This window comes from Ranitomeya imitator, chromosome 4 (genome assembly GCF_032444005.1).
Source record: "Ranitomeya imitator isolate aRanImi1 chromosome 4, aRanImi1.pri, whole genome shotgun sequence".
NCBI lineage: Eukaryota > Metazoa > Chordata > Amphibia > Anura > Dendrobatidae > Ranitomeya > Ranitomeya imitator.
In genome coordinates this window covers 511,755,799-511,782,365 of record NC_091285.1, presented here as the reverse complement: position 1 = coordinate 511,782,365, position 26,567 = coordinate 511,755,799, and the positions used below count along the sequence as shown (strand labels likewise).

The 26,567-nt window shown below is 44.9% G+C and overlaps 1 protein-coding gene across 3 annotated transcripts in view; it reads right to left on the bottom strand.

Moving 5' to 3' along the window:
- Window positions 1-26,567, bottom strand: part of PDE8A (phosphodiesterase 8A) — a 490,200-nt gene that overhangs the window by 127,537 nt on the left and 336,096 nt on the right. For all 3 annotated transcript variants that reach the window (XM_069766080.1, XM_069766079.1, XM_069766082.1), the window contains exons 3-5: window positions 22,515-22,705; window positions 13,673-13,729; window positions 876-933 (exon numbers count right to left, since the gene is read on the bottom strand). In XM_069766080.1, the coding sequence (XP_069622181.1) occupies window positions 876-933; window positions 13,673-13,729; window positions 22,515-22,705 (306 nt within the window). The remainder of the gene's footprint in view (window positions 1-875; window positions 934-13,672; window positions 13,730-22,514; window positions 22,706-26,567) is intronic.

The following is a 26,567-nucleotide window of genomic DNA, read 5'->3' as shown; positions in this document are numbered from 1 at the left end:
CCAGTTTTGGGTTCGTGTATACAATCTTCTATATAGTGCCCAACAGTGCCATACTGTATGGCAACATGGCCCTTTGGTAAGAGGAATGATGATGTCCATTTGTAAAATTCCAGAGGAACTGCACCAAACAGAGAAATGATGCTCCAAAGTGTTAACTCACTAGAACAGTAAAGCCTGAAGAGCTGGCAGGTCCTCTTTTGTGATACAGGCAGGGCTATGGAAAAAGAGCAGCTTGGGCATGTCCATAGAAAGGAAAGGACACATTATGACAAACCCTTGGTCACTACCATTAACAGAATACACAATTGGTGGGCGCAGTTCATGAATTTAGCCCCAAATAAAGACCATGTTTGATTGTTATCTTCAATCTTTTTTTTTGAGTTTTTAGAGCAAAAAGTCACAGGAATTCCAAAATGGTGCAAATATTACACCAAAATAACTATAGCACATAAAATCAATCTACGGAAAATATTTGTAAAAGATGAATCAAGCAAAAACATCTGGAAATCCTACATTACACTTCCACATCGGCAGGCTGAAAAAAAACCCAGGCAACCACATACAAAAAGATACTTTAAAAAAAAGGTACAAAAAAAATTAGACAAAAAGGCACAGTGCAATAATGAATTGGGCTTTTAGGGGCTTTAAACTGTACCTAATGTTACTCGCACCAGAACACTACTTCCCATTACTACAGATTTGGTAACAAACAAGGACATCAGCCAACTGCTCAGAACACAACTCTACGTGCAAAATTCACCAAAGGTGAAGCATCACTTTGGCACAGACTGAAAGCTGGCGGCCAAACAGTAAAGAACTTGTCAACTTTCCAAAAGGAGAGTAACTCTGGGACACAATCATCTCGGTGCACATACCCTGGTAAATCCAGCAGATATAAGCGGCATTATCGACGTTTCATCTCGATCACTTTGTCTTCAGTGGCAGGACATGGAAAATAAAAGGGAAAAGCGTTAGTAGAATAAGCATTATCTGTCATATAGCCACTGTGCCAACATCATTAATCTTGGGAGCTGAATACATGTCACTTAACATGTAAATATTACTATCTCCGGCTTGTTCCAACTAGGATGCAATATTAAAGCAATTTAGGGCCTGGCTCATGGGTGATCTTTAAAGGGAACCTGACAATTATGCTGCCCAAACCACTGGCAGCGTGAATCTGTGCCTAGCGGTACGATTGTAGCCCTAGCATTTCAGAGAGAATATACTTTAATGATCCATCCAGAACCAATAGCTTGAGTAAGCAAGTGCTGTCAATCAAACTATGGGGAAGAGCAGACGAATGGATCAGAGAGTCCTTGGCCACGCCAGGAGTGCACCGAAAACCCCTCACTTGTACATAGAAACCATTTTATTACATATGCAACTAAAATAATGAAAGCTTTACAACAGGTAGCACTTACACGGGCTGATGACCGGATCATGCAGCTTTATATGAAAATCCCTATTTACTATAATTGCCAGACCTGAAATAACAAGCACTTTTCACCTATTGTGTCCCCCCATTTCCTTGTAGATTGTAAGCTTGCGAGCAGGGACCTCACCCCTAATGTCACTGTTTAAACTGTCTTAACTTGTACTGAATTTATTGTCTGTACATGTCCCCGCTTAGGCTTCTTTCACACTAGCGTCGGAATCTCCCCGTCGCAATGCGTCGGGGAGAGATTCCGACGCTAGCGTTTAACGCTTTGCACAATGGGTGCAGCGGATGCATTTTTCCGGCGCATCCGCTGCCCCATTGTAAAATGCGGGGAGGTGGGGGCGGAGTTCCGGCCGCGCATGCGCGGTCGGAAAAAAGCGGTCCGTCGGGAGAAAAAACGTTACATGTAGGGGGTGTTTTTCCCCGACGGTCCGCCAAAGCACGACGCATCCGTCGCAAGACGGATGCGAAGTGTGCAAATCCGTCGCAAATGCGTCGCCAATAGAAGTCTATGGGGAAAAAACGCATCCTGCAAGCACTTTTGCAGGATGCGTTTTTTCTGCAAAACGACGGATTTACAAAAAACGCTAGTGTGAAAGTACCCTAAATTGTAAAGTGCTGCGGAATATGTTGGCGCTATATAAATAAAAATTATTATTATATTATTATTATTAGGTAGGATTCTTATTGGGGCTAAGTCTATAAGGGGCTATAGGGATGTAGAAATCGTTTGAGTTTTGGGGGTGACAGACTTTCTTTAACTTTCAAAACACTGTACATACGAAATACATAAGATATCATAGAAGTATAAACGCATGATAGAAACAAACATGATAAAGAGGAGCTTACTGACAGGGACAACTTGGTAATGGACAATATGTGGCATTATATATAAAAGGGGCCCTGAATGATAACAGGTTAATTAAAAGAAAAACAAAATGAGTATAATTTACCTCTGCTGGATAAAAACAGATGATCAGGTTTTTAATACATCAGATAGGGATTGCATACATTAGTTAGGACTGCTCTGATAAGGGTATACCGTGAAGATTGGTAGAGCAGCTTAGTATACATTTTTTGCAAAAATAGAATTATTCTTACCGTTAATTCGGTTTCTAGGAACCTTCCACGACGGCATATGGAGGTTGTCTCTTTGCCCTAATGGGGAACAGGAAACACAGAGAGGTTTAAAAGGACCTCCCACCTCCCACCTGCCAGTGACTTACAACTGAACCCATAGCACCGGTTTACCTTCCGAATCCCAGAACTAATCCAGGAATATATATCGGGTGGGAAATTAGTGCCGTCGTGGAAGGTTCCTAGAAACCGAATTAACGGTAAGAATAATTCTATTTTCTCTAGTCACCTTCCACGACGGCATATGGAGGAATACCAACTAATTTGGCACTAGGGAGGGACAACGGCCTGCAGAACTTTACGGCCGAAGACTAAGTCCTTATTGGACAATACATCTAATCTGTAATGTTTAGAGAAAGTATGAAGTGAAGACCACGTTGCTGCCCTGCAGATCTGCTCTGGGGATGCACCTGCTCTTTCTGCCCAGGAGACTGACGTAGATCTTGTTGAATGGGCCTTGATCCCTACTGGAGGTATTTTGTTTTGAGCAAGGTAGGCTTCCGTTATAGCCTTTTTGATCCATGTAGCAATGGTACTTTTAGCTACTTTTTTACCCTTATTTTGCCCAGAGGGATGGACAAAGAGGTTATGATCGATTCTGAAAGCACAGGTCTGATCTAAGTATTGCAGCACAATACGTCGGACATCCAGAGTGTTGAATCTTCTTTCTTCCGAATTTGCAGGACTATGGCAAAAGGTTGGTAGAACAATCTCTTGGGAACGATGAAAATCAGAGACTACCTTTGGCAGAAAAGAAGGATCTAGACGAAGTACTATTGAGTCATCTCTCACTAGAAGATACGGCTCTCTTATAGATAAGGCTTGTAGTTCACCCACTCTTCTAGCCGAAGTTATGGCTACCAAAAACACAGTTTTGTATGCAAGATTTTGAAGAGAGCAGGAGGAAAAAGGTTCAAAAGGCGGGCCTGTAAGACCTTGAAGCACCACATTCAGATCCCATGGGGGAACTATTATCTGTTTTCTAGGATTCATCCTAGTTGCTGATGTTAAAAATCTTTTGATCCAGCGATGGCCTGCTAGATCTTGATCAAAAAAGGAGCTAAGTGCCGAGACCTGGACTCTGAGAGTACTGGGCCTAAGACCCATTCCTAAGCCTTTTTGCAAAAAATCTAAGATGTTAGGTATATTAGGCTTGAGAGGGTCTGGAAGGTTAGGTAGACAAAAAGACGAAAACTTTTTCCAGATTTTGTTGTAGATGGCGTTGGTTACTGGCTTTCTCAATTTTTGGAGAGTAGCTATGACAGAGTCCGATAGTCCTTTTGCTTTCAAGACCTGGGCTTCAGTAACCACGCCGCTAAATTCCATTTCTGAGGGTCTGCATGGAGAATAGGACCCTGAGAGAGGAGATCGTTTTTTAGAGGTAACATTACTGGTCCATCCACTTGTAGTTGGATGATCAAGTTGAACCAACTTCTTTTGGGCCAAAAAGGGGCTATCAGGATAGTCGGAGTTCCTTCTATTCGTATCTTCCTTAGAACCTTTGCCAGGATTGGGATTGGTGGAAATGCGTAGACAAGCTGGAAGTGCCAATCTTGGACTAGGGCATCCACTCCTCTGGGATTGCTTCTTGGGTTCAAGGAAAAAAAGGTTTTGACTTTTGCGTTCTGGTGAGAGGCAAAGAGGTCGACTTCTGGAAGACCCCACTTTTGTACTAGCATATTGAACGTTTGAAGGTCCAGGCTCCACTCGCCAGGATGAATGTCCTGGCGACTCAGGTAGTCTGCTTGAATATTTGCAGTCCCTTTTAGATGAATTGCTGTCAGTGACAGTAAGTGTTTCTCGGCCCAATAAAAAATTCGAGCGGAGATCTTTTTCAAACTGAGGAATTTTGTGCCGCCCTGACGCCTGATATGCGCCACCGTGGTCATGTTGTCTGAATAAATCTGGACATGTTGACCGGAAATCTGACGGCTTGCTGCTAGCAGGGCCTCTTCCACAGCTTTGAGTTCTCTGAAATTTGACGATTTCTCGCTGATCGACTGGTTCCAAAGACCTTGGTAAGGAACATGATTTACTATGGCTCCCCAGCCTTTCCTGCTGGCATCTGTCTTGATCGTAGTTATCGGGAGCTGAATCCAGCTCACCCCCTTCAGGAGGTTTCTGGAATTCATCCACCATGTTAAGGATGCTTTCACTCGACCTGGTGTGTGAATCCTTCTTGTTAGAGTGCCAGGTTGACCATCCCACCTGTCTAGAATGTGGGTTTGGAGAATTCTGGAGTGAGCTTGAGCCCAAGCCACTGATTGTATACAGGCTGTCATGGAGCCTAAGAGAGACATTCCTTCTCGAAGAGTAGGACATCTCATCTCCTTGAATTTTCTGACTTTTGCTACTAATGGTAGCCTGTGATCGTCTGGGAGAAAGGACATCTGTTTTGTTGAGTCCAGAACCACCCCCAAGAACTTTCTGGTTCTTGAGGGTTGAAGCTGAGACTTCTTCATGTTTGGAATCCAACCCAGAGACTTCAATATCTCCAAAGTGGTTGACACATGGGATATCAGGGTCATCTCGGTGGGGGCAACTACCAGTAGATCGTCCAAGTAGGGCACTATACAGACACCTTGACTCCGGATAAATGACACTGCCTCTGCCATGATCTTGGAGAATACTCTTGGTGCTGAGGAAATGCCGAAGGGAAGGACTCCATACTGATAGTGCTCCACTCGATGACTCCCCTGTATCGCAAACCTGAGGTATTTTCTGTGTCTCGGGTGGATAGGAATGTGAAAATATGCATCCCTTAGGTCGATGGTTGCCATAAAGGACTGATGTCCTATCAGAGGAATTGCAGATCTTACAGACTCCATCTTGAACTTGCGATATTTCACATGTCGGTTTAGACCTTTTAGGTTTATAATAATTCTTACGTCCCCTGAGGGTTTGGGTACTAAGAATAGATGGGAATAATGTCCTTTTCCTTGTTCCAGATGTGGAACTGGTGAGATCACATTTGATTTCATAAGATCTCTGAGACCCAATGTCAACAAATTGTGATCTCTTGAAGACGTAAGGGTAGTAACTTTCAGACCCTGAGGGGGGGAAGAAATTAACTCTATTAATAGGCCCTCCTTGATGACATTGAGGACCCAGTGGGAACTGGTGATATTCTCCCACTGACCCACATATTTTGAGAGTCTCCCCCCTACCGGGTCGGAGTCATTGCTTGTCCTGTTGGGACTGTTGCTGCTGCTGCTGGGGGACAAAAATATTTTTCCCTCTACCTTTGGCGTAACTCCACCTGCCGGTTTTGCCTTTCCCTCTTTGAGGGGGCTGAGATTGTGGGGCACGAAAAAACAGTTTTCTCGGTTGTTTTTGCTCCGGGAGTGCCTTTTTCTTGTCAGTAGCCTTGTCAAGAATATCGTCTAAAGCTGGACCGAAAACATAATCTCCCTTAAAAGGTATAGCACACAACTTGGCTTTTGAAGTGATATCACCGCTCCATATTTTAAGCCAGAGGGCTCTTCTAGCAGAGTTGGAGAGTACGAGAGATCTGGCGGCCACTCTAACAGATTCCAGAGAAGCGTCAGCCAGAAACCCAGAGGCTCTATGCAGGATGGGAAGTGAATCTAATAATTCACCTCTCGGGGTACCCTGAGATATATGAGACTCTAATTTCTCCAACCAGCAGGAGAGGGCCCTGGCAACACAAGTGGAAGCGACATTGGCCTTAAGGATAGACGTTGAAGTTTCCCAAGACTTTTTTAGGAGGCTTTCAATCTTTCTGTCCATAGGATCCTTTAATTGTGAGGAATCCTCAAAAGGGAGTGCTGTTCTTTTGGCGACTCTAGCCACCTGCACATCCACCTTTGGAATGTCCAATTTGATTACTTCACCCTCTAGAGGAAATCTATGCTTCATTTCTGCAGGGGTAGTGAGGCGTTTCTCAGGCTGTTCCCATTCCTGATTAACCATACTAACAATGTTAGCGTGCACCGGGAACCCCACTCTTTTCTCCGATCTGAGTCCGCCAAACATCTGATCCTGTACGGACTGTGGCTCATATTCCTCTTCTAGGCCCATAGTATTACGGACAGCAGATACTAAATCCTCAATGTAATCTGAGGAAAAGAAGTATTTCCTGACCTCAGCTTTAGGTGATACAGGATCTTCCCAGCCCACAGATGAAGTATGGGAGAGGTCTGAATCAGAGTCTGATTCGACCGCCTGAATTTTTCTCTTTTTAGCTGGGGAATGCGGCGGCGGAGGTGGAGGTGGAGGAGTAGTAAAAGCTGCTAACGAAGATTGCACCTCCTGTTTTACTAAGGAGCGAATTTCATCCAGCAGAGATGGTTGCTCAGCTTTTACAATCTTGTCAGTACATGGCTGGCAGAGTCTTTTGTCCCAGTTAAGAGGGAATTTAGTAGAACAGACTGGGCACTTCTTTTTAATAGCGGCTTTAGGGGCAGACTTCTCTCCCTGAAATGACAAGGGAGAGGGGAGTGAGGACATTAAAACCCCCTATAGGTACTACCTCCCGGATCCTATCCCTGCAAAACACTTACTGTAGCAGGGGTAGCGCTGGGCTCCGCAGATGCAGGGCACAAGGAACCATCCATACTGGGAAAATTAGTCTTACCTCAGTGGTGGTTCAGCAGGGTTTAAGAACGCTGTCCGCACCTGCCTCCAGCAATCAGCAGTTCCCCCTCCCCCTCCGGGATCCATGTGAGGGGACGCCATCAGTCCGACACGCCGGCCAGCGAACCCGGAAGAAGCGGCTTCCAGGAGAACGAGGGACCGGAAGTGACGCGCGAGACCGCCGACGTCACATCCGGAACGCCGAGCCGGCAATGGAGGGGGAGAACGCTGAGCAGCTCATGGAGGAGCCCAGCGAGGGATCCCAGGCCTGCTTTGCCCTCGTGGGGGCGCGGGAAGGCCGGGAGGGGGTCCCTGAGGCACCTGCATAGCAGGACGACGGGAGCAGCAGGGGAGGAGGCGGAACGCGACCACCAGCTGCCCGGCTACAACAGGCAGAGCCTGCACAAAGGTACCGCAGTCGCCGGCCACAACAGCACCTGGAGACCTCTCCCTGTCCCATGGGGAACAGGAAAGACACTGGCAGGTGGGAGGTGGGAGGTCCTTTTAAACCTCTCTGTGTTTCCTGTTCCCCATTAGGGCAAAGAGACAACCTCCATATGCCGTCGTGGAAGGTGACTAGAGAAAAACGTATCAACCAAATACCCTGTTTTTTACATCTTTTACTAGCACTTGCGGATTACTGCAACATTTTTTCAAACTGAGTGTTTTTGGTTTTACTATTCCCTTTTGTGTCTTCAGGTTTCTTGGTGGTGTGTGAACATGATCATACAGACTTGTTCACTGTGCAAGTAGCCCATGTGTTCCCGTTTCCATAATTGTTCTCTTGTGTCTACAAGACTGGGGAGTTCCACCACTCCTCTTGGGCTATCTGCACAAAAGCTGTTCTACCCTGTATGCACACATGGATTTTTCCTCTCTGAACCCTGTTCACACAGGTTATATACAGATGATCAGGTTTTTAATACATCAGATAGGGATTGCATACATTAGTTAGGACTGCTCTGATAAGGGTATACCGTGAAGATTGGTAGAGCAGCTTAGTATACATTTTTTGCAAAAAACGTATCAACCAAATACCCTGTTTTTTTACATCTTTTACTAGAACTTGCGGATTACTGCAACATTTTTTCAAACTGAGTGTTTTTGGTTTTACTATTCTCTTTTGTGTCTTCTGGATAAAAACAATGCAGATGTGTCAAATAACAGCAATGCAAAAACATGTAATTCTGGTTGCTTGAAATTAATCATTTTTTAGGGCTCGTACACGTGACCGTATTATCAGTCAGACTGTGATCCAGCAAAACATCGGCTAGCAGTCGAACCAATGTTATCCTATGGGTCGTGCACCTGTCCGATTCATTTAGGGAAAGTGAACATGGTCAGTAATCGGCAGCGCTTTGGACGCAGTACATGTCCGCTACGTCCAAAGCGGTGCCGGCTTTTGAACGCAGATGATTCAGCATGCGTTCACTGAACTGTGCGAAATCACCAAGCCCAATATATTGTATGGGTGACATGTATCTTGCGGAGACTCGTGTCTCCGCAAGATAAATAGACATGAGGCAGTCTGGAAAGGTGTGCAGCATGTCCGTCTCCGCAGACGCTAATGCACGTATAGTGGGCATGAGATTTCTTGAAATCTCATCCACTATGATGTAACATCTGGACGCTGTGGGTTGGATGCTGCAGATGTACGCAGAGTACAACCCGCTGCGTTTACGAACTGTGGGAACATACCCTTGCAGTTAATCGCAACATGCATGATTTGCAGCTGATATTCAGATCGCATTCGGACATGCAAGTCAAGGAGTCCATGGTAAAAAAACAATATGAACTTCAATCGGATGACATCGGAGTGCGGTGCGATTTTCACGAACTCACAGAATGGAGAAAATGGAAGAAATTATTTCCATCTTCTCCTGACTGGAGATAAATCGGATCACATTATGATCATACTCTAATCATAGTGTTATTAGCATAATTGACCCGATTATTTCGGATGAGAGAAAACGCTGCTCTTTAGCCTATAACCAACAAATATTTGCCTGTGAAGCTAGTCAAAAACACACATTTTAATGATAAAAACTTCTGAGAACCACATACTGTGGCAAGTTACAGTAAAAAATAGTGATGAGCGAGTGTACTCGTTGCTTGGGTTTTCCTGAGCACGCTCGGGTGACCTCCGAGTATTTGTTAGTGTTCGGAGATTTAGTTTATCACGGCAGCTGAATGATTTACAGCTACTAGCCAGGCTGAGTACATGTGGGGGTTGCCTGGTTGCTAGGTAATCCCCACATGTAATCAAGCTGGCTAATAGCTGTAAATCATGAACATCAAAATTTCCAGATTCATTTTAGTGACTGCTGTCATTCACAAAGCAATAACATAAACCTCCATATATTGACCACATACTAATCAAGAGAACTAAAGGAAGTTTTATAAAAGAATTGTAAACAAACTTTATTAATGACAATATATATATAATTAAAAAACAAGCACATGCCAGCTACTGACAGTGCAATGAACATCAAAGTGCAAATATCAAAAGACACCAGACATATAAGGTCTACCACACAGTAAATAGTATATGCTTACAGTTGCATTATATATTGAGATGCAGACATAAATAGCCCAACAAAAAATCCCGGAGGGTAATAGTCCCGTTGGGGATAAACCATGGCCATTTCCGTAAACCCCAACTAATAACCATATGGGAAATTCCTGTCATCCGGTACACCAATAAGTATAAGGCCAAACCCGTAATAAGTGCCCCATATCCGTGGAGGTGGAAAAGTTAGGAAAGCATGTCTCACCAAATGCAGGTAGACCTCTGCACGCACCCCGACACGCGTTTCGCCGCTGTTAGCCTCCAGTGGGGCTATCGGCCCCCGGGAAAGGGATCTTGTGCACGGAGGCCACTGTATTTTGACCATTTACCTGGATTTGGTTTGGCGTAATAGATGCGCCTTTTCTGAGCGACTGCGGGCGGCTATTTTCAGGTTGGGGTGGGCGAATATCCATGGCCCCTTACCAGCCTGAGAATACCAGCCTTTAGCAAGGCTTGTTGTAAAAAATGGGGGAGATCCCATGCCAGTTTTAATTTTATTTAAATAATTAACAAAATTAGAGTGCGGACCCTTCTATTCTTGATAACCAGCCTTGATTAAGCTGACAGCTGAGGGTGCAGCCCCCAGCTATCAGTTTTGCCTGGCTGGTTATCAAAAATGCAGCGGGGGGGGGGGGGGAGAGGGGATACCCACGCCGTTTAAAAAAAAAAAATTATTTACAGTGAAGGCGCCGGCTGATAAATACTCCCATCAGCCGCTCCTGCTTTCACTGTTATTAGCAGCAACAAGCATCGACTGATGGGAAGAGTAGTCCCCTCGGCTGACACCAGTCACCCGAGGTAAACCTTTTACCTCCCATCACAGCTGCTGGCTCACACTGTCTTTTAAACAGTGTAGGAACAGCATGTGTCTGACCAGCGGTGATGATTTTATCGATGATCACAAGCTGTGTTTGCCACACTGTCATGTCTATGACAGCACGGCTGACACTGGAAGTTCAGGCCTGCCATTCATGTGATCAGGGCCCGTGTTTGGGTACTGTTCTGGTAAACGACATTTTTGTAACTGTTTGGCTGAAGTCTTCGGACCCAAACATCCAGGTGTCCGCCCATCTCTAATACTGACCAAATACTGAACGTGTCACAAGGCCAAGATCAGACAATTGTCCTCAAATTTACAGACCTGAAAATTTCTACATGGCTGGCTCCATGTACTCATCCAGATTGCGGACGGTCGCAGGAGCTGCGTTCTATTAGACTCAATGTTCAGTAAATAAAATGAATTAGACTGGATATTTCTTGTGAAATTTCACGTGTGCGTTTGGCACATTAAAACATTTTTCATTGTGATTTCTGTGTGCTCACAGCCAAACCAGATATCCACTTTGCACTGACGAGGGGCAGTACCCTGAAACATAGTGTCTGCAAATTAAGATTCTGGTTTGGCTATTATCCTTAGTCATGTGACAAGGCTCGTTAATGGTTCGACATTGACTTGTCGGATTGCTACTTCCAATAGGTGGCACTAAAGGTACCGTCACACATAGCGACGCTGCAGCGATACCGACAACGATCCGGATCGCTGCAGCGTCGCTGTTTGGTCGCTGGAGAGCTGTCACACAGACAGCTCTCCAGCGACCAACGATCCCGAGGTCCCCGGTAACCAGGGTAAACATCGGGTAACTAAGCGCAGGGCCGCGCTTAGTAACCCGATGTTTACCCTGGTTACCATCCTAAAAAGTAAAAAAACAAACGCTACATACTTACCTACAGCCGTCTGTCCTCGGCGCTCTGCTTCTCTGGTCTGGCTGTGAGCGCCGGGCAGCCAGAAAGCAGAGCGGTGACGTCACCGCTCTGCATTCCGGCTGACCAACGCTCACAGCCAGAGCAGGAGGAGAGCAGAGCACAGCGCTGGAGGACAGACGGCTGTAGGCAAGTATGTAGTGTTTGTTTTTTTACTTTTAGGATGGTAACCAGGGTAAACATCGGGTTACTAAGCGCGGCCCTGCGCTTAGTTACCCGATGTTTACCCTGGTTACCAGCGAAGACATCGCTGAATCGGTGTCACACACGCCGATTCAGCGATGTCTACGGGGAGTCCAGCGACGAAATAAAGTTCTGGACTTTCTTCCCCGACCAGCGATCTCCCAGCAGGGGCCTGATCGCTGCTGCCTGTCACACTGGACGATATCGCTAGCGAGGACGCTGCAACGTCACGGATCGCTAGCGATATCGTCTAGTGTGACAGTACCTTAAGAGTTCTAATTCTGTTCCTCTCTGAAGAGACAATTTGCATAATTAGCATATCTCTGTGTGCGGCACACATGAACAGTACAGTGACTGAAAATAATGCTGTCTGAACAAGACCAGAAAGTGTGTTTAGGCAAAACGAGTGATACTGTATGTAATGACAGCTTTGGTGTGGTTTCGAAGGACTTTAAGGGAATCCATCAGCAAGTTTATGCATATCAGGGCTCCATAAAATAGGGACTCCGATTTCAGTGCAGTGTGACAGCCCATTACTATAGTGTTGACAATGTCACTGTCTCAATAATGCACTGTTTCACCTTGCTCACTGCACTGCTTGTCAGCATTTGTCTATGCAAAGTGCAGTCAGAAAAGCTGCCAATCAGTGGCAGGGAGGAGTGAACATATCCAGAGCTTAAAAGCAAGGACTACACAGCAGGATCTCATCATTGAGAAGACTAGCAGAGCTGCAGAAGACAAATCAGTGCTTGATTAAGCCTACAGCAAGCCACCCAGTAAGTGACATCATTAGAATCAGGGTTTTTTTTTTGCATTATTTTATGCTGCTCTTCAAAGAGACAGCAATAAACTGGTGATAGATTTCCTTAACCCTTCAAGGGGTATTCCCATCTCCAAGATCCTATCCCAGTATGTAGTAGTATAGTTTTTTAATGCTCTATGTCTTTCACCATGTGAAAGCAATGCAGGAGCTTAGGAATCAATGGTTACGACCACTGATATAATGACAATTAGCTAGATGCTAGTGGTCGTAACCATGGATACCTAAGGTCCTGCAATGCCTGCACATGAGAAAAGAGAACGCAAATCAGAAAATCGATACATTTCTAATTGGAGGTATTTGCTAATATTATTATTACAGCTAGTACATATTGGGATAGGATCTTGTAGGTGGAACTAGCCCATTAACATTGGGGGATTTCATCACTCAACTTTATTATTTTATCATGGTGTATAAAGAGGTTTGATAAAAGATTTTTCCAGTCTCCAAGTTAGTATGGAAATTTGATATTAAAGTAGTGTGGGTCCTATTTTCTGTAGCATACATTGGGGGACCCCCACAGGGCTAAGCACCCTTATCTACACATCCTTCCCTGACCGGGTGATAATTATAAGCTATGACTGGTTTCCTTTCACTTCCCCATTCAGATGCAGCATGGTTCAATACATGGAAAGGTAGGACATAAGTGATAAGGTCCGACCATACGTAGGTGCACCTTGATGTGGTTGGATAGCGTTTTTTGGTCAAAGAGCGCAAAAGCTAAATTAGAATCTTACATTTTTAAAGTTCACAGCAGTAGTGGAGTTCATGTATCCATTATTCGCAGTGAGCTGATACATCGTCTATATACATGTTTGTATATTGTCCACATAGCGCTATTTGTGGACCCATACATTAATGTAATACTAAAAGAGTGTGGGCACGTATATATTAAAGAGAATTGTTTTTAATTATCTGATATATACACTACACATTAAACAGAAAGCCCCATGCAGGTGATATTCCATGTGTTGGACCTGTACCTCAAGTTGCTAAGAACGGTCGCTTTCTTCCACATTCTCTATTGCTTTTTCCACTTTAACGATCTTTATTTTGTAAAAACAAGTACGGTACACACTCTAAAAATTAGTGTTTTGAAATAAAATAGAAACAAAACAAAAGATTTTGGAAAAGAAATAATGATGCAATTTATACTGAAACTTACCTTCTAACTACAGCAATGATGACAGAATTTTCTGATGGTTTGGTAGCTCTGATGGACCTTAAAAATGATCAAAAAAAAAATAAAAAAAATCAGCAACAAAATCCTGAAAAGCTATCGTAGCCGAAAACCACAATTCACTGCATAAATACGGTAAGTAGAAAAGGATCACGGTTTGCTCCCGATGTCTCAGGCTGATGTCGCTCATGTTCGAAGTGGATTTTTCTTTGTGACATACACTTACTGAAGAGGTTGTGGAGCTAAAGAAATTCTGCTGCAGAGAGCACATCTTACACATATGTGTGATATAATAGTAGAAAGGGATATACGGAAAATTCTGCGGTGCCGCTGGTTCAGAAGATATCCAATGGAGATAACCGTATAGAACAAAGAGCAATTTTATTAATCAACGTGTTTCGGAGTTGAAAAAAAAATGCGGTTGTGAAAATAGCCAAGGAAATATACAGGTCCTTCTCAAAAAATTAGCATATAGTGTTAAATTTCATTATTTACCATAATGTAATGATTACAATTAAACTTTCATATATTATAGATTCATTATCCACCAACTGAAATTTGTCAGGTCTTTTATTGTTTTAATACTGATGATTTTGGCATACAACTCCTGATAACCCAAAAAACCTGTCTCAATAAATTAGCATATCAAGAAAAGGTTCTCTAAACGACCTATTACCCTAATCTTCTGAATCAACTAATTAACTCTAAACACATGCAAAAGATACCTGAGGCTTTTATAAACTCCCTGCCTGGTTCATTACTCAAAACCCCCATCATGGGTAAGACTAGCGACCTGACAGATGTCAAGAAGGCCATCATTGACACCCTCAAGCAAGAGGGTAAGACCCAGAAAGAAATTTCTCAACAAATAGGCTGTTCCCAGAGTGCTGTATCAAGGCACCTCAATGGTAAGTCTGTTGGAAGGAAACAATGTGGCAGAAAACGCTGTGCAACGAGAAGAGGAGACCGGACCCTGAGGAAGATTGTGGAGAAGGACCGATTCCAGACCTTGGGGAACCTGAGGAAGCAGTGGACTGAGTCTGGTGTGGAAACATCCAGAGCCGCCGTGCACAGGCGTGTGCAGGAAATGGGCTACAGGTGCCGCATTCCCCAGGTAAAGCCACTTTTGAGCTACAGAGAAGCAGCACTGGACTGTTGCTAAGTGGTCCCAAGTACTTTTTTCTGATGAAAGCAAATTTTGCATGTCATTCGGAAATCAAGGTGCCAGAGTCTGGAGGAAGACTGGGGAGAAGGAAATGCCAAAATGCCTGAAGTCCAGTGTCAAGTACCCACAGTCAGTGATGGTGTGGGGTGCATGTCAGCTGCTGGTGTTGGTCCACTGTGTTTCATCAAGGGCAGGGTCAATGCAGCTAGCTATCAGGAGATTTTGGAGCACTTCATGCTTCCATCGGCTGAAATGCTTTATGGAGATGAAGATTTCATTTTTCAGCACGACCTGGCACCTGCTCACAGTGCCAAAACCACTGGTAAATGGTTTACTGACCATGGTATTACTGTGCTCAATTGGCTTGCCAACTCTCCTGACCTGAACCCCATAGAGAATCTGTGGGATATTGTGAAGAGAAAGTTGAGAGACGCAAGACCCAACACTCTGGATGAGCTTAAGGCCGCTATTGAAGCATCCTGGGCCTCCATAACATCTCAGCAGTGTCACAGGCTGATTGCCTCCATGCCACGCCGCATTGAAGCAGTCATTTCTGCCAAAGGATTCCCGACCAAGTATTGAGTGCATAACTGAACATTATTATTTGTTGGTTTTTTTGTTTGTTATTAAAAAACACTTTTATTTGATTGGATGGGTGAAATATGCTAATTTATTGAGACAGGTCTTTTGGGTTATCAGGAGTTGTATGCCAAAATCATCAGTATTAAAACAATAAAAGACCTGACAAATTTCAGTTGGTGGATAATGAATCTATAATATATGAAAGTTTAATTGTAATCATTACATTATGGTAAATAATGAAATTTAACACTATATGCTAATTTTTTGAGAAGGACCTGTAGGCTTGGGAAGTGCTCCGTTCACTCCCTGAGCACTTTAGCCTAATTTACATATGTTGCATTTTCTCTAATGGATTTCTTAAGATAGCACTCCTCCCATTAAAGTTTTTATCCTCTTAATATATTGCAGTCATCATATTATATAGCACTGTAGTTACAATTGCTCATTTTTCCTTTCTTCCAAGTTAATTCTTTTCTTTTCCATTAGGTCTATGACATCATGTGATTAATAACTGATGAGCTGAATCCTTCTAAGCTCTATGTAGTAACAGGACGTCAATTTTCCCTGTATGACTCAAAAGTCACAGCAAAAGTCCCTGGTAGAGGAAGGAGGGAGCAGCTGGGTCAGGAGTTGAAGAGGGGAATGGTTCATACACGTACAAGAGACTTCCTGTTTCTACAAAGAAAATGAACTGGGCACATATAGGTAGAGATACGTACAAGGTCGCCTCCCCATTTGCTGGGGGCTACAACGACGATGATTTTGAGATAAAAACTTTGATGGGAGTGCTTCCTTAACCCCTTAGTGACCACCAATACATCTTTATCAGACAATAGCATCCCCCTGCTGGTAAAAATGCAGAAGCTGTTGATTGTACACTATAGCTGACGCCTTGATGTATCCCTTGATTGGTGTTGGCACCAAACATGGCTTTTTTACCCATTAGAATCTGCTGTCAATAATGACTATGGCATGTAAATGGTTAACAGTGTGGGGGCTCCCTCTTTAACCCCATCGTGATTGTGTGGTCCTGATGGTTGCCATGGCAATTCATGGCCAAATAACGGCCTTGGCCTTAGGGTCTGCCGGCTATAGCGACCTGTTCAGAAGTTAGCGACATTTAGGTGGTAAAAATAAGATTTTTCCTTACCGCCATGCCACTTTAATTCCTGAAAAGCATCTGAAAAGTTAATTAACTACCTAACCGCTGTTTTGAATATGTTGAGGGGTGCAGTTTTTAAAATGGTCTCACTTTTGGGGATTTTATGACATCTAGGTCCACCAAAGTCACTTCAAACCTGAATAGGTCCCTAAAAATGTAAGTTTTGTGACCAAACCCCCCCCCCCCCCCCCCCCACAAAAAAACAAAATGCTGGAGTAGTGCTTTAAAGTAATAAAATTCCACATTGGTCACAGAAATAACTTGAAACTGGCAAACTGTACATTTTAAATTTATATTTACTGAATATCAACTAATGAGAATCAGACATTGCTTTTGATTTTTGGTTCAACAGAAAAATGTAAAAAAAAATCAAACTATTGAAAACGCCCAGGGCAAAAATGATGGTACCCTTAACTTAATATTTTGTTGCACACTTTTCAGTCAATCATTGCAAACACACAATTTCTGTAAGTCTCAGTGAGCCTTCTGCCCCCGAGCACAGGTATTCTGGCCCACTTCTCATGAGCAAACTGCTCTAGAGGTCTCCGGTGTAAACAGTACCTTCTCCAGACTGCATGTTTCATCTCCTTGACTTATTTTTGCAAAATAAAATTTTTCTTAGCACACAATTTTTTGATTGCCTTTTCTCATGATATCTACCGCCACAAAAAATGTAGAACAAAACGATTTTGTGTACCATCTTTTGTTTATTTTCACATAAAACTTGCATTTTTTTTTTAATAGTGACGGGATCCCTCGTTAACCATCTAGATGTCGTTGTTGCTATTGACAGTGCCATACAGGTGGTAAAAGGACTATGATCAGTGCTATCACCAATTGTGGCTGTTGCACCAGGGCTTCAGCTGTAGTATAAAATTGACACTCACTGCACCTTTGCACATAGAGGGCGCTATGCCCTTATTTTTCAGTGCTGAGCAATAGGGACCATTAATGTAAAATGGCATATCGGTGGTTATTAAGGGGTTAATATATTTGGTGCATTTTGAACTGACCATGCATCACAAACTTAAATCTATGCCAGCTTTATGTGGCATAAACTATAGCAAATTTGTCAGGCTATAGTTAGCCGAGGCCTCCACTGCTTATTTTCGGCCACTTTTTTTTTCCTCTAGTGTGTCGCTTTTTCGCTTTATAAGAAACAAGGACACAAAAGAAAAAAAGGAGGTAGAGACATTAGAAGTAGGGTTAGAGAAACAAGAGGAAGCCAATTGCTCTACAGGGGCAGAGGGAAACACACAATTCAAACAAGTTTTGGATGAAAAAGGCTAAAACTTAAAGGGCCACTGTCACCCCCCTCCAAACTAAAAGAGCCACCTTGTGCAGCAGTAATGCTGCAGTCAAACAAGGTGGCTCTTTTAGTTTTTGTTTCTGTTATTCCCACAATAAATGTATTTATAATTCTGCTGAAATACCGATCTTTGTCCATGGAGGCGGGACTGAAGCCTCCTCTTAGAAGCGCCCAACTGCCGTCAGTCATCTCTAGTGTAGATTTTCGCCGCCCCCTCAGCGCTGTTATTGTGTGAATTCCGGCGCCTGCGCTCTGCTCTTCTGCCTTGCGCAGGCGCATAGAGCATTATCCGTCCGAGCGCTGGTGCCGGGTTCCTTTCTGCGCCTGTGCGGTCAGTGCGGCCAGCCTGTTACTGAATCCCCGCCCCGCACTGTTATGCAGTATGCACAGTGCGGGGCTGGGATTCCTGGGCATGCGCACTGCGTTTGTCAGACGCTCCACAGGTCCCCCTCCTTCCAGCGTTGTTCTGTGCGGCTGTTCCAAACGCCAGCAAGGATACCTATATATTCCGGCAACGCTGAAAGGCGGGGGAGCTGGGGAGCATCTGCGAAGCGCAGTGCGCATGCCCAGGAATCCCAGCCCCGCACTGTGCATAATGCATAACAGTGCGGGGCGGGGAGTCAGTAACAGGGTGGCCGCACTGCCCGCACAGGCGCAGAACGGAACCCAGCACCAGCGCTAGGACGGCAAATGCTCTATGCGCCTGCGCAAGGCAGAAGAGCAGAGCGCAGGCGCCGGAATTCACACACTAACAGTGCTGAGGGGGCGGCGAAAATCTACACAAGAGATGAGTGACGGCAGTTGGGCGCTTCTAAGAGGAGGCTTCAGTCCCGCCTCCATGGACAAAGACAGGTATTTCAGCAGAATTATAAATACATTTATTGTGGGAATAACAGAAACAAAAACTAAAAGAGCCACCTTGTTAGACTGCAGCATTACTGCTGCACAAGGTGGCTCTTTTAGTTTATAACGGCTGGACGGGGTGACAGTGGCCCTTTAAATCTGGTTGATACAAAACATTACTTCATGATGAAATGAAAAGTGAGAAATTGAGGGAGATGTTAATATAGCTAATGAGATCGAACAATTGTACAGCACTAATTCATTAATCATACAAATAACTGCTCTATAAGGGTATGTGCACACATTCAGTATTGGCTGCTGCAAAATCTGGAAATCCCAATGTGTTGGCAGGAAAAATACTGTACTGTGTAGAATACGTGGGTTTTTCACGCGTTTTTGGCCTCCTTTGTTTGAATAGGTGAAAAATAATGCAAAAAACGCAAACATAATTGACTTACTGCAGATTTGAATCTGGTTCAAATTTGCAAGGAAACAAATAAGCAGTGTGTCCCTGAGACTTCAGAAACCTCAGTCGCTTTGCTGGGACTGTAAAAAGGCTGCATTATTTTATGCAACAAAAATGTACAGGAAAAAAAAAAATCAAAAATACAACGTAGAAGATGAAGAGGACTAGAGAGCCTTTATTTGGAATTGGATAGCAGAAATCTGTGAAAGAGGGAGCATATGTTGGCTTTGGATAGATAAAGTCCATAAGAACAACTCCAACTGGAGGAATTCCACATACAATTTTCATTAACATGTTCTATTTGGGTACAGAGACCTAAAAGGGATATTCCCAACATTCAAAGTTATCAACTATTCTCTAGATAGACGAGAACTTGCTGATTGATGGTGGTCTGACCATTAGGACCCAGCCCGATCCTGAGAACGGATCTCTGAAATTCTCCATTTATTGTCCCAGGAACTACTGGGGAAAGCCGAGTGTTGTGCTCGTCTATCTTCAGTAGTCCTATGGACAATGAATGGAATGGTGACAAGACAAAACAGGCCAGGATCAAATTCATAACTAACAAGAAAGGATCACGACAAACTGGGATGACATTCTTTGATTTACCCATATAACCGTATTTTTCCGACTATAAGACGCACTTTTTCCCAAAAAAAATTGTGAGGAAAATGGGGGGTGCGTCTTATAGTTGGAACGTAGGCTTACCGGCATTGTGGCGGCGACAGAGGTGCGGGGATGATGTGGCGCGGTGACCGGTATGGCGTGAGCAGGGTCCTGTCCACATTTGAGGTGAATCCGTGGCCCGGTATTGAAGGAGAGAAGCAGAGCTGGGTGAGTTATGGTTTTCCCAGTGGTGGCGGCCATCTTCCTGAGGCCGCACATGCGCAGATTGAGTTTTCTGCTTCCTCGTACTTCAGGAGAATGGTCACGGGAGGACGCGCGTGCGCATATGGAGATCGTGGCGGCCATTTTCCTGAACCCGAGTTCGCAGATTGAGATCTCGGCTTCAGGAAAATGGCCACCGCGATCTCCATCTGCGCACGCGCGGCCTCCTGCGGCCATTTTCCTGAAGCCCTGGTAAGCAGAGTACTGAATCTGCGCACGCGCGGCCTCAGAAAGATGGCCGCCACCACCGGGAAAACCGTAACTCACCCAGCTCTGCTGCTCTCCTTCAATACCGGGCCGCGGATTCACCTCAAATGTGGACGGGACCCTGCTCACGCCATACTGGTCACCGCGCCACATCATCCCTGCACCTCTGTTGCCGCCACAATGCCGGTATGCCCGCCACCACCAGGAAAACCGTGACTCACCCAGCTCTGCTGGTCTCCTTCAATAATGCCGTGGCGTCACCTCAAATGTGGAAGGGTCCCTGGCTGCCGCCACCTGAGGATGTGACCGCACATCTGCCGCCGCCACAGCACTGCCGCAACCTCCCCATGGACACCAGGCCATGGCGTCGCCCACCTAAGCAGGATGGGACCCTGCTCAGGTGCACACCGTTCCGCCCACCGCACCTCAGCATCACCTCACCTCTGCCATCACCATGCCTCCTGTGACCCTGCTCTGCCACTGCCTGCCCTCAGGTAAGAGATCTTAAATTCGGACAATAAGACGGACCCCCATCTTATAAAAAAATCTTTTTTCTGCAATTTTCACCCCAAATTTGGGGTGCGTCTTATGGTACGGTGCGTCTTATAGTCCGAAAAATACGGTAATTAAAAATATATTCAAGAGCAGTGATTTTTAGGATACCGTGGAATCAACAAATTGGATGGAATCACAAGGGTTCAAATTAAGGCTAGGTAGGTATTCTGCAGTCAGTCCATATTAATCTGTGGGGAATACTTCTTGCTAAGGAGATCTGAGAATGGAACGTAGTATTCAAGCACCTCGCCATAAAAAATACACTAGACAATCAATGTGTGATCTAAGCGGCCAGGTCAGAAGTGAGGACATGAGAAGTGTTCCCGCACCTATGGAGGATCATCCCCAAATCTCGCAATACAGGCTAAAAACGCTATTACAATGACATTATTCCTGACCAGGCTTGTGGACTTACTTTGAAAATCCATCTTAGATTGGTTGTATAATCCAATTTGAAAGTGTTCCCACATGATATTAAAGCTGGAATCATTTCAGTATCAAACTTCACAATTTTCAAAAAGTATTAAATAGCAATTCTGAATTCTATTTTCAAATTTAGTGCACTAGCCTCGTCAGATCCAAGAGATTGATTTAATTGTTTGTATCTTGTTTTCTGATATTTGGTTACAGGTCCCCTTTCAAGTGCAAACGATGGATATTGGATATCGTGTTATCCGGGTATCCCGGGCGTGCTTAAGTAATAAGTTTGAGTCCCTGCGGCTGCATGACTCGCGACTATTAGCCTAACAAACAGGCAATCCCCACATGTGTTGCAGCCGTCTAAGAGCCGTGAATTATGGAGCCGCGGGGACTCCAACATATTACTCTAGCATGCTCGGTATACTCGGATAACAATATCCAAGCACGTTCGCTCATCACTAAGGCTAGCTTCACACTAGCGTTCGGCAGGGCTGCGGACGGCAGCCTTCTTCCTCAGTCAAGCCCCGCCCACTGTTGCGCCTCTTCCTTCAGCTCCGCCTACGTCTGCATGCGTCCTGCGTACCCTATCTTTAACATTGGGTACGCAGGCCATGCGGATGCCTCCGAATGCGTTGTTTTGAAGCTGCGCCAACCGCAACAAAATCCTAACATTTTGCGTTTGACGTAGGTCAGCGCAGTGTCAAGATGACGCATGCGGTGGCATCCGCATATATCCGCATGTTAAAGATAGGGTACGCAGAACGCATGCAGACATAGGCGGAGCTGAAGGAAGGGGTGGGGCAGTGGGCAGGGCTTCAAGGAGGAAGAAGACTGCCGTCTGCAGCCCTGCCGAACGCTAGTGTGAAGCTAGCCTAATACTCTGTCTTTATCTGCAGGTGGTTGCTATGTGTTTGTTACTCTGAAACAGACTGATATTAGCAGGTATTACTACTTTCCAAAAGTGATCCACAACTATGCATTAGGGAATCCTTGTAAATTAATTACAATCTTTCTGGGAGAAGACATTCAGCATCACATATTTTTCAGGCCCAAGATAATTAACTCTGACCTACAGAGAACAAGCTTTTTACTAAAAAGTGCACATACTGTATTGAATTTTTTCTTCATCATTTTCATTCAAAAAGTGAATTCCCTCAAAGGGCAATGCATAGGTTTTTCTACATTCATATTTGCAAAACATGAGTAGGGTAAAATAAAAGCATCGCTTACCTGCATAGAGCTTCCGCATCAAAACACCGCGAGTGCCGATGATCAATAATGATAAGTTCATGATGTTTATCTAAAAAGCTTTCCAAAGCAGATTCTGGTGTCTTGGCAATATTAGACTTAAAGCCCGCTTTCTCACATGCACAACAGAATCCATTACTCTGGCTATCTTCTTTGGCAAATACTAAAAGTACCTAAGCAACAGAATTGAAATAAAAAAGGCATAAATGTCTAAAAAGGTTTTACATATTAAACTAGAAAGATATATATCTTGGTACCGTGTTAGCCAGTGGATAGAAAAATATTTAGAATTGAGTCCTCAGTGATAAAAGGTATCAACCACGGAGGACTCTGTTCTAAATATTTTTACATATTAAACTAATATTTTCATCTGTTAAGCAATTTACTTCAAGGCAAGAAAATAGTTTTTATATGCTTCATGATGAGGCATTGTTCAATTATGTTCCTAAATCATTGAGACTGGCATTTTGTACGCCAATCTTAAAGGGAATCCTGTCAGTAGGATCAGCCCTCTTAAGTTGTCTACATGGACATGTTGGTTATAGGAAGCTGAATAAAATGATAACTTGATAAATGCGATTCAATGTCTTATTCCAGATAAATCCCCATTTTTTCTGATATGCTAATGAGCTATTCATGATTATGGGCCGGACACTGATCTGCATGGGAATCTGCCTCCACAGCTGAATGAAAGGGGGCATTACAAATGTTACACACTGCTCTTATAATCACACAGTGAGCTCAAGATTGATAATACAGCAGGACAAAGAGCACAGCAGAAGAGAACTTTGTCTCATTACAAATATTTTCAGCAGCATTTGTCTTCTCATAGTGCAGGCAGCTCTGCTGCAGTGAGATTAGAATTAACAGTACAGCACAACTGAACCTTGTCTCATTACAAACATAACAAGCAAATTTGCAGCTGTCTTCTCACGGTGCTGCCAGCTCTGCTGTACTGCCCTTCCAGCACACTGGGAGCACGTGAGGTGGAAGCTGAAACAGTAAGGGGACTGCAGCTGAAAAGGTTTTCGTAATGAGACAAAGTTCACTTCTGCTGCACTGTGTTAGCTCTGCTCTCAATGCAGAGGCAGAGCTGTGTGATTATGACAGCAGACGGTCAGTCATTACATGTCTTAGGGTACCGTCACATTAAGCAACACTGCAGCAATCTAGACAACGATGCCAATCGCTGCAGCGTCGCTGTGTGGTCGCTGGAGAGCTGTCACACAGACAGCTCTCCAGCGACCAACGATGCCGAGGTCCCCGGGTAACCATCGGGTTACCAAGCGCAGGGCCGCTGTTATGAAAGGCAATTCAGTACTACAATGGACATAGCGGTCAGAGCACATACAGTGATCTGACAATAAGCCAAAATCATAGAACGAGCTCTGAGACGTGGGAACTCTGCAGACCGCAATCCCTAATCCTCTCCAAACAACACTAGAGGCAGCCGTGGATTGCGCCTAACTCTGCCTATGCAACTCGGCACAGCCTGAGAAACTAACTAGCCTGAAGATAGAAAATAAGCCTACCTTGCCTCAGAGAAATACCCCAAAGGAAAAGGCAGCCCCCCACATATAATGACTGTGAGTTAAGATGAAAAGACAAACGTAGAGATGAAATAGATTCAGCAAAGTGAGGCCCGACTTTCTTAACAGATCGAGGATAGAAAAGGTAACTTTGCGGTCTACACAAAACCCTAAAGAAAACCACGCAAAGGGGGCAAAAAGACCCTCCGTACCGAACTAACGGCACGGAGGTACACCCTTTGCGTCCCAGAGCTTCCAGCAACAAATTAGACAAGCTGGACAGAAAAAATAGCAAAAAAATAGCAAAGAAGAACTTAGCTATGCAGAGCAGCAGGCCACAGGAAAGATCCAGGGAAAAGCAAGTCCAACACTGGAACATTGACAGGAAGCCAGGATCAAAGCATTAGGTGGAGTTAAGTAGAGAAGCACCTAACGACCTCACCAGATCACCTGAGGGAGGAAACTCAGAAGCTGCAGTACCACTTCCCTCCACCAACAGAAGCTCACACAGAGAACCAGCCGAAGTACCACTTGTGACCACAGGAGGGAGCTCTGCCACAGAATTCACAACAGGCCGCGCTTAGTAACCTGATATTTACCCTGGTTACCTAAAAAAACAAACACTACATTCTTACATTCCGGTGTCTGTCGCGTCCCTCGCAGTCAGCTTCCCGCACTGACTGAGCGCCAGCTGGCCGTAAAGCAGAGCACAGCGGTGACGTCACCGCTGTGCTTTACGGCCGGCGCTCACAGTCAGTGCGGGAAGCTGACTGCGAGGGACGCGACAGACATACAGCGCGCTGTATCAGAAAGAAAGCTCCCGGCGAGGAAGAGGCTGCTGGGATGTGCTGCTGCACGGAGGTGAGGTGTGTGTGTGTGTGTGTGTGTGTGTATGTGGTATGATAATGATATTGGTGGAGGGAGGCAATGATGCAGGTGATGGGCAATGATGGCGGTGGGGGAGACAATTATGGAGGTGATGGGCAATGATGGCAGTGGGGGGAGGCAATGATGGAGGTGATGGGCAATGATGGTGGTGGGGGAGGCAATGGTGGAGGTGATGGGCAATGATGGTGGGGGAGGAAATGATGGAGGTGATGGGCAATGATGGCAGTGGGGGGAGGCAATGATGGAGGTGATGGGCAATGATGGTGGTGGGGGAGGCAATGGTGGAGGTGATGGGCAATGATGGTTGGGGAGGCAATGATGGAGGTGATGGGGAATGATGGTGGTGGGGGAGGCAATAATGGAGGTGATGGGCAATGATGGTGGTGGGGGAGGCAATGGTGGAGGTGATGGGAAATGATGGTGGGGAGGCAATGATGGAGGTGATGGGCAATGATGGCAGTGGGGGGAGGCAAAGATGGAGGTGATGAAATGGACAATGATGGTGGTGGGGGAGGAGGCAATGATGGAGGTGTGGGGGAGAAGGCAATGATGGAGGTGGTGATGATGAGGACAATAATGGGGGTGGAGAGGGGCTGCATTATATTCTGTGGTGGGCTGCATTATTCTCTCAGGGGACTACATTATATTCTGGGGGGCTACATCATACTATATGAGGGTGCTACAATATACTCTATGGGGGGGCTGCATTATATTCTGTGGTGGGCTGCATCATACTATATGAGGGGGGCAGCATTATGCCCTATGAGGGGGCTACAGTATACTCTATGGTGGGGCTGTAATATATTCTGTGGTGGGCTGCATTATACTATATGAGGGGGGCTGCATTATACCCTATGAGGGTGCTACATTTTATTCTATGGTGGGGATTTCATTATACCTGAGGGGGTTGCATTATATTTTGTGGGGTGCTGCATTATATTCTATGAGAGGGGGCTGCATTATATTTTATTAGGGGGGCTACTTTATAATGCATGAGGGGGCTACATTATATTCTATAAGGGGGCTACCCCAACCCCTGCTACATAATTAAGATGTGTACTACCTTATATTACACTCTGATATTAGCGTGTTTTACCACACAATTGGTGGTCTTGTCCGATTAGTCCCTCCCTACTCCCCTGCAATCAGTGCCCGGCACCCGCATGCTCCCCTCCAGTCACCGCAGTCAGTGCCCGGTGCCCGCATGCTCCCCTCCAGTATACTATGTGGCTGCTATATACATACATACATACATACATACATACATACATATTCTAGAATACCGATGCGTTAGAATCGGGCCACCATCTAGTTTATTTATATGTAGCTACATAGTGGGCCCAAAGAATGATTTTCTCTGGTGGGCCCAAGGTGCTCCAGTCCGACGCGGTTTGCCAGTGCTTTTAATACAGGAATACAATATTGTCCTTGTGCAGCCACCACCTCCTGACTGTACAGAGCAGGCATGCATGTAATACAGCTCCCCTTAGTACAGCCTAATGGGGCTGCAGTGCTGTGATTTCCATAGGCAAATTTGATCACAGCCTCAGAGGGAAGCGTAATCAAACAAAATTTTATCATCCACTGTTAACGGGCTGATAGAAGGTGAAGCAGTAAT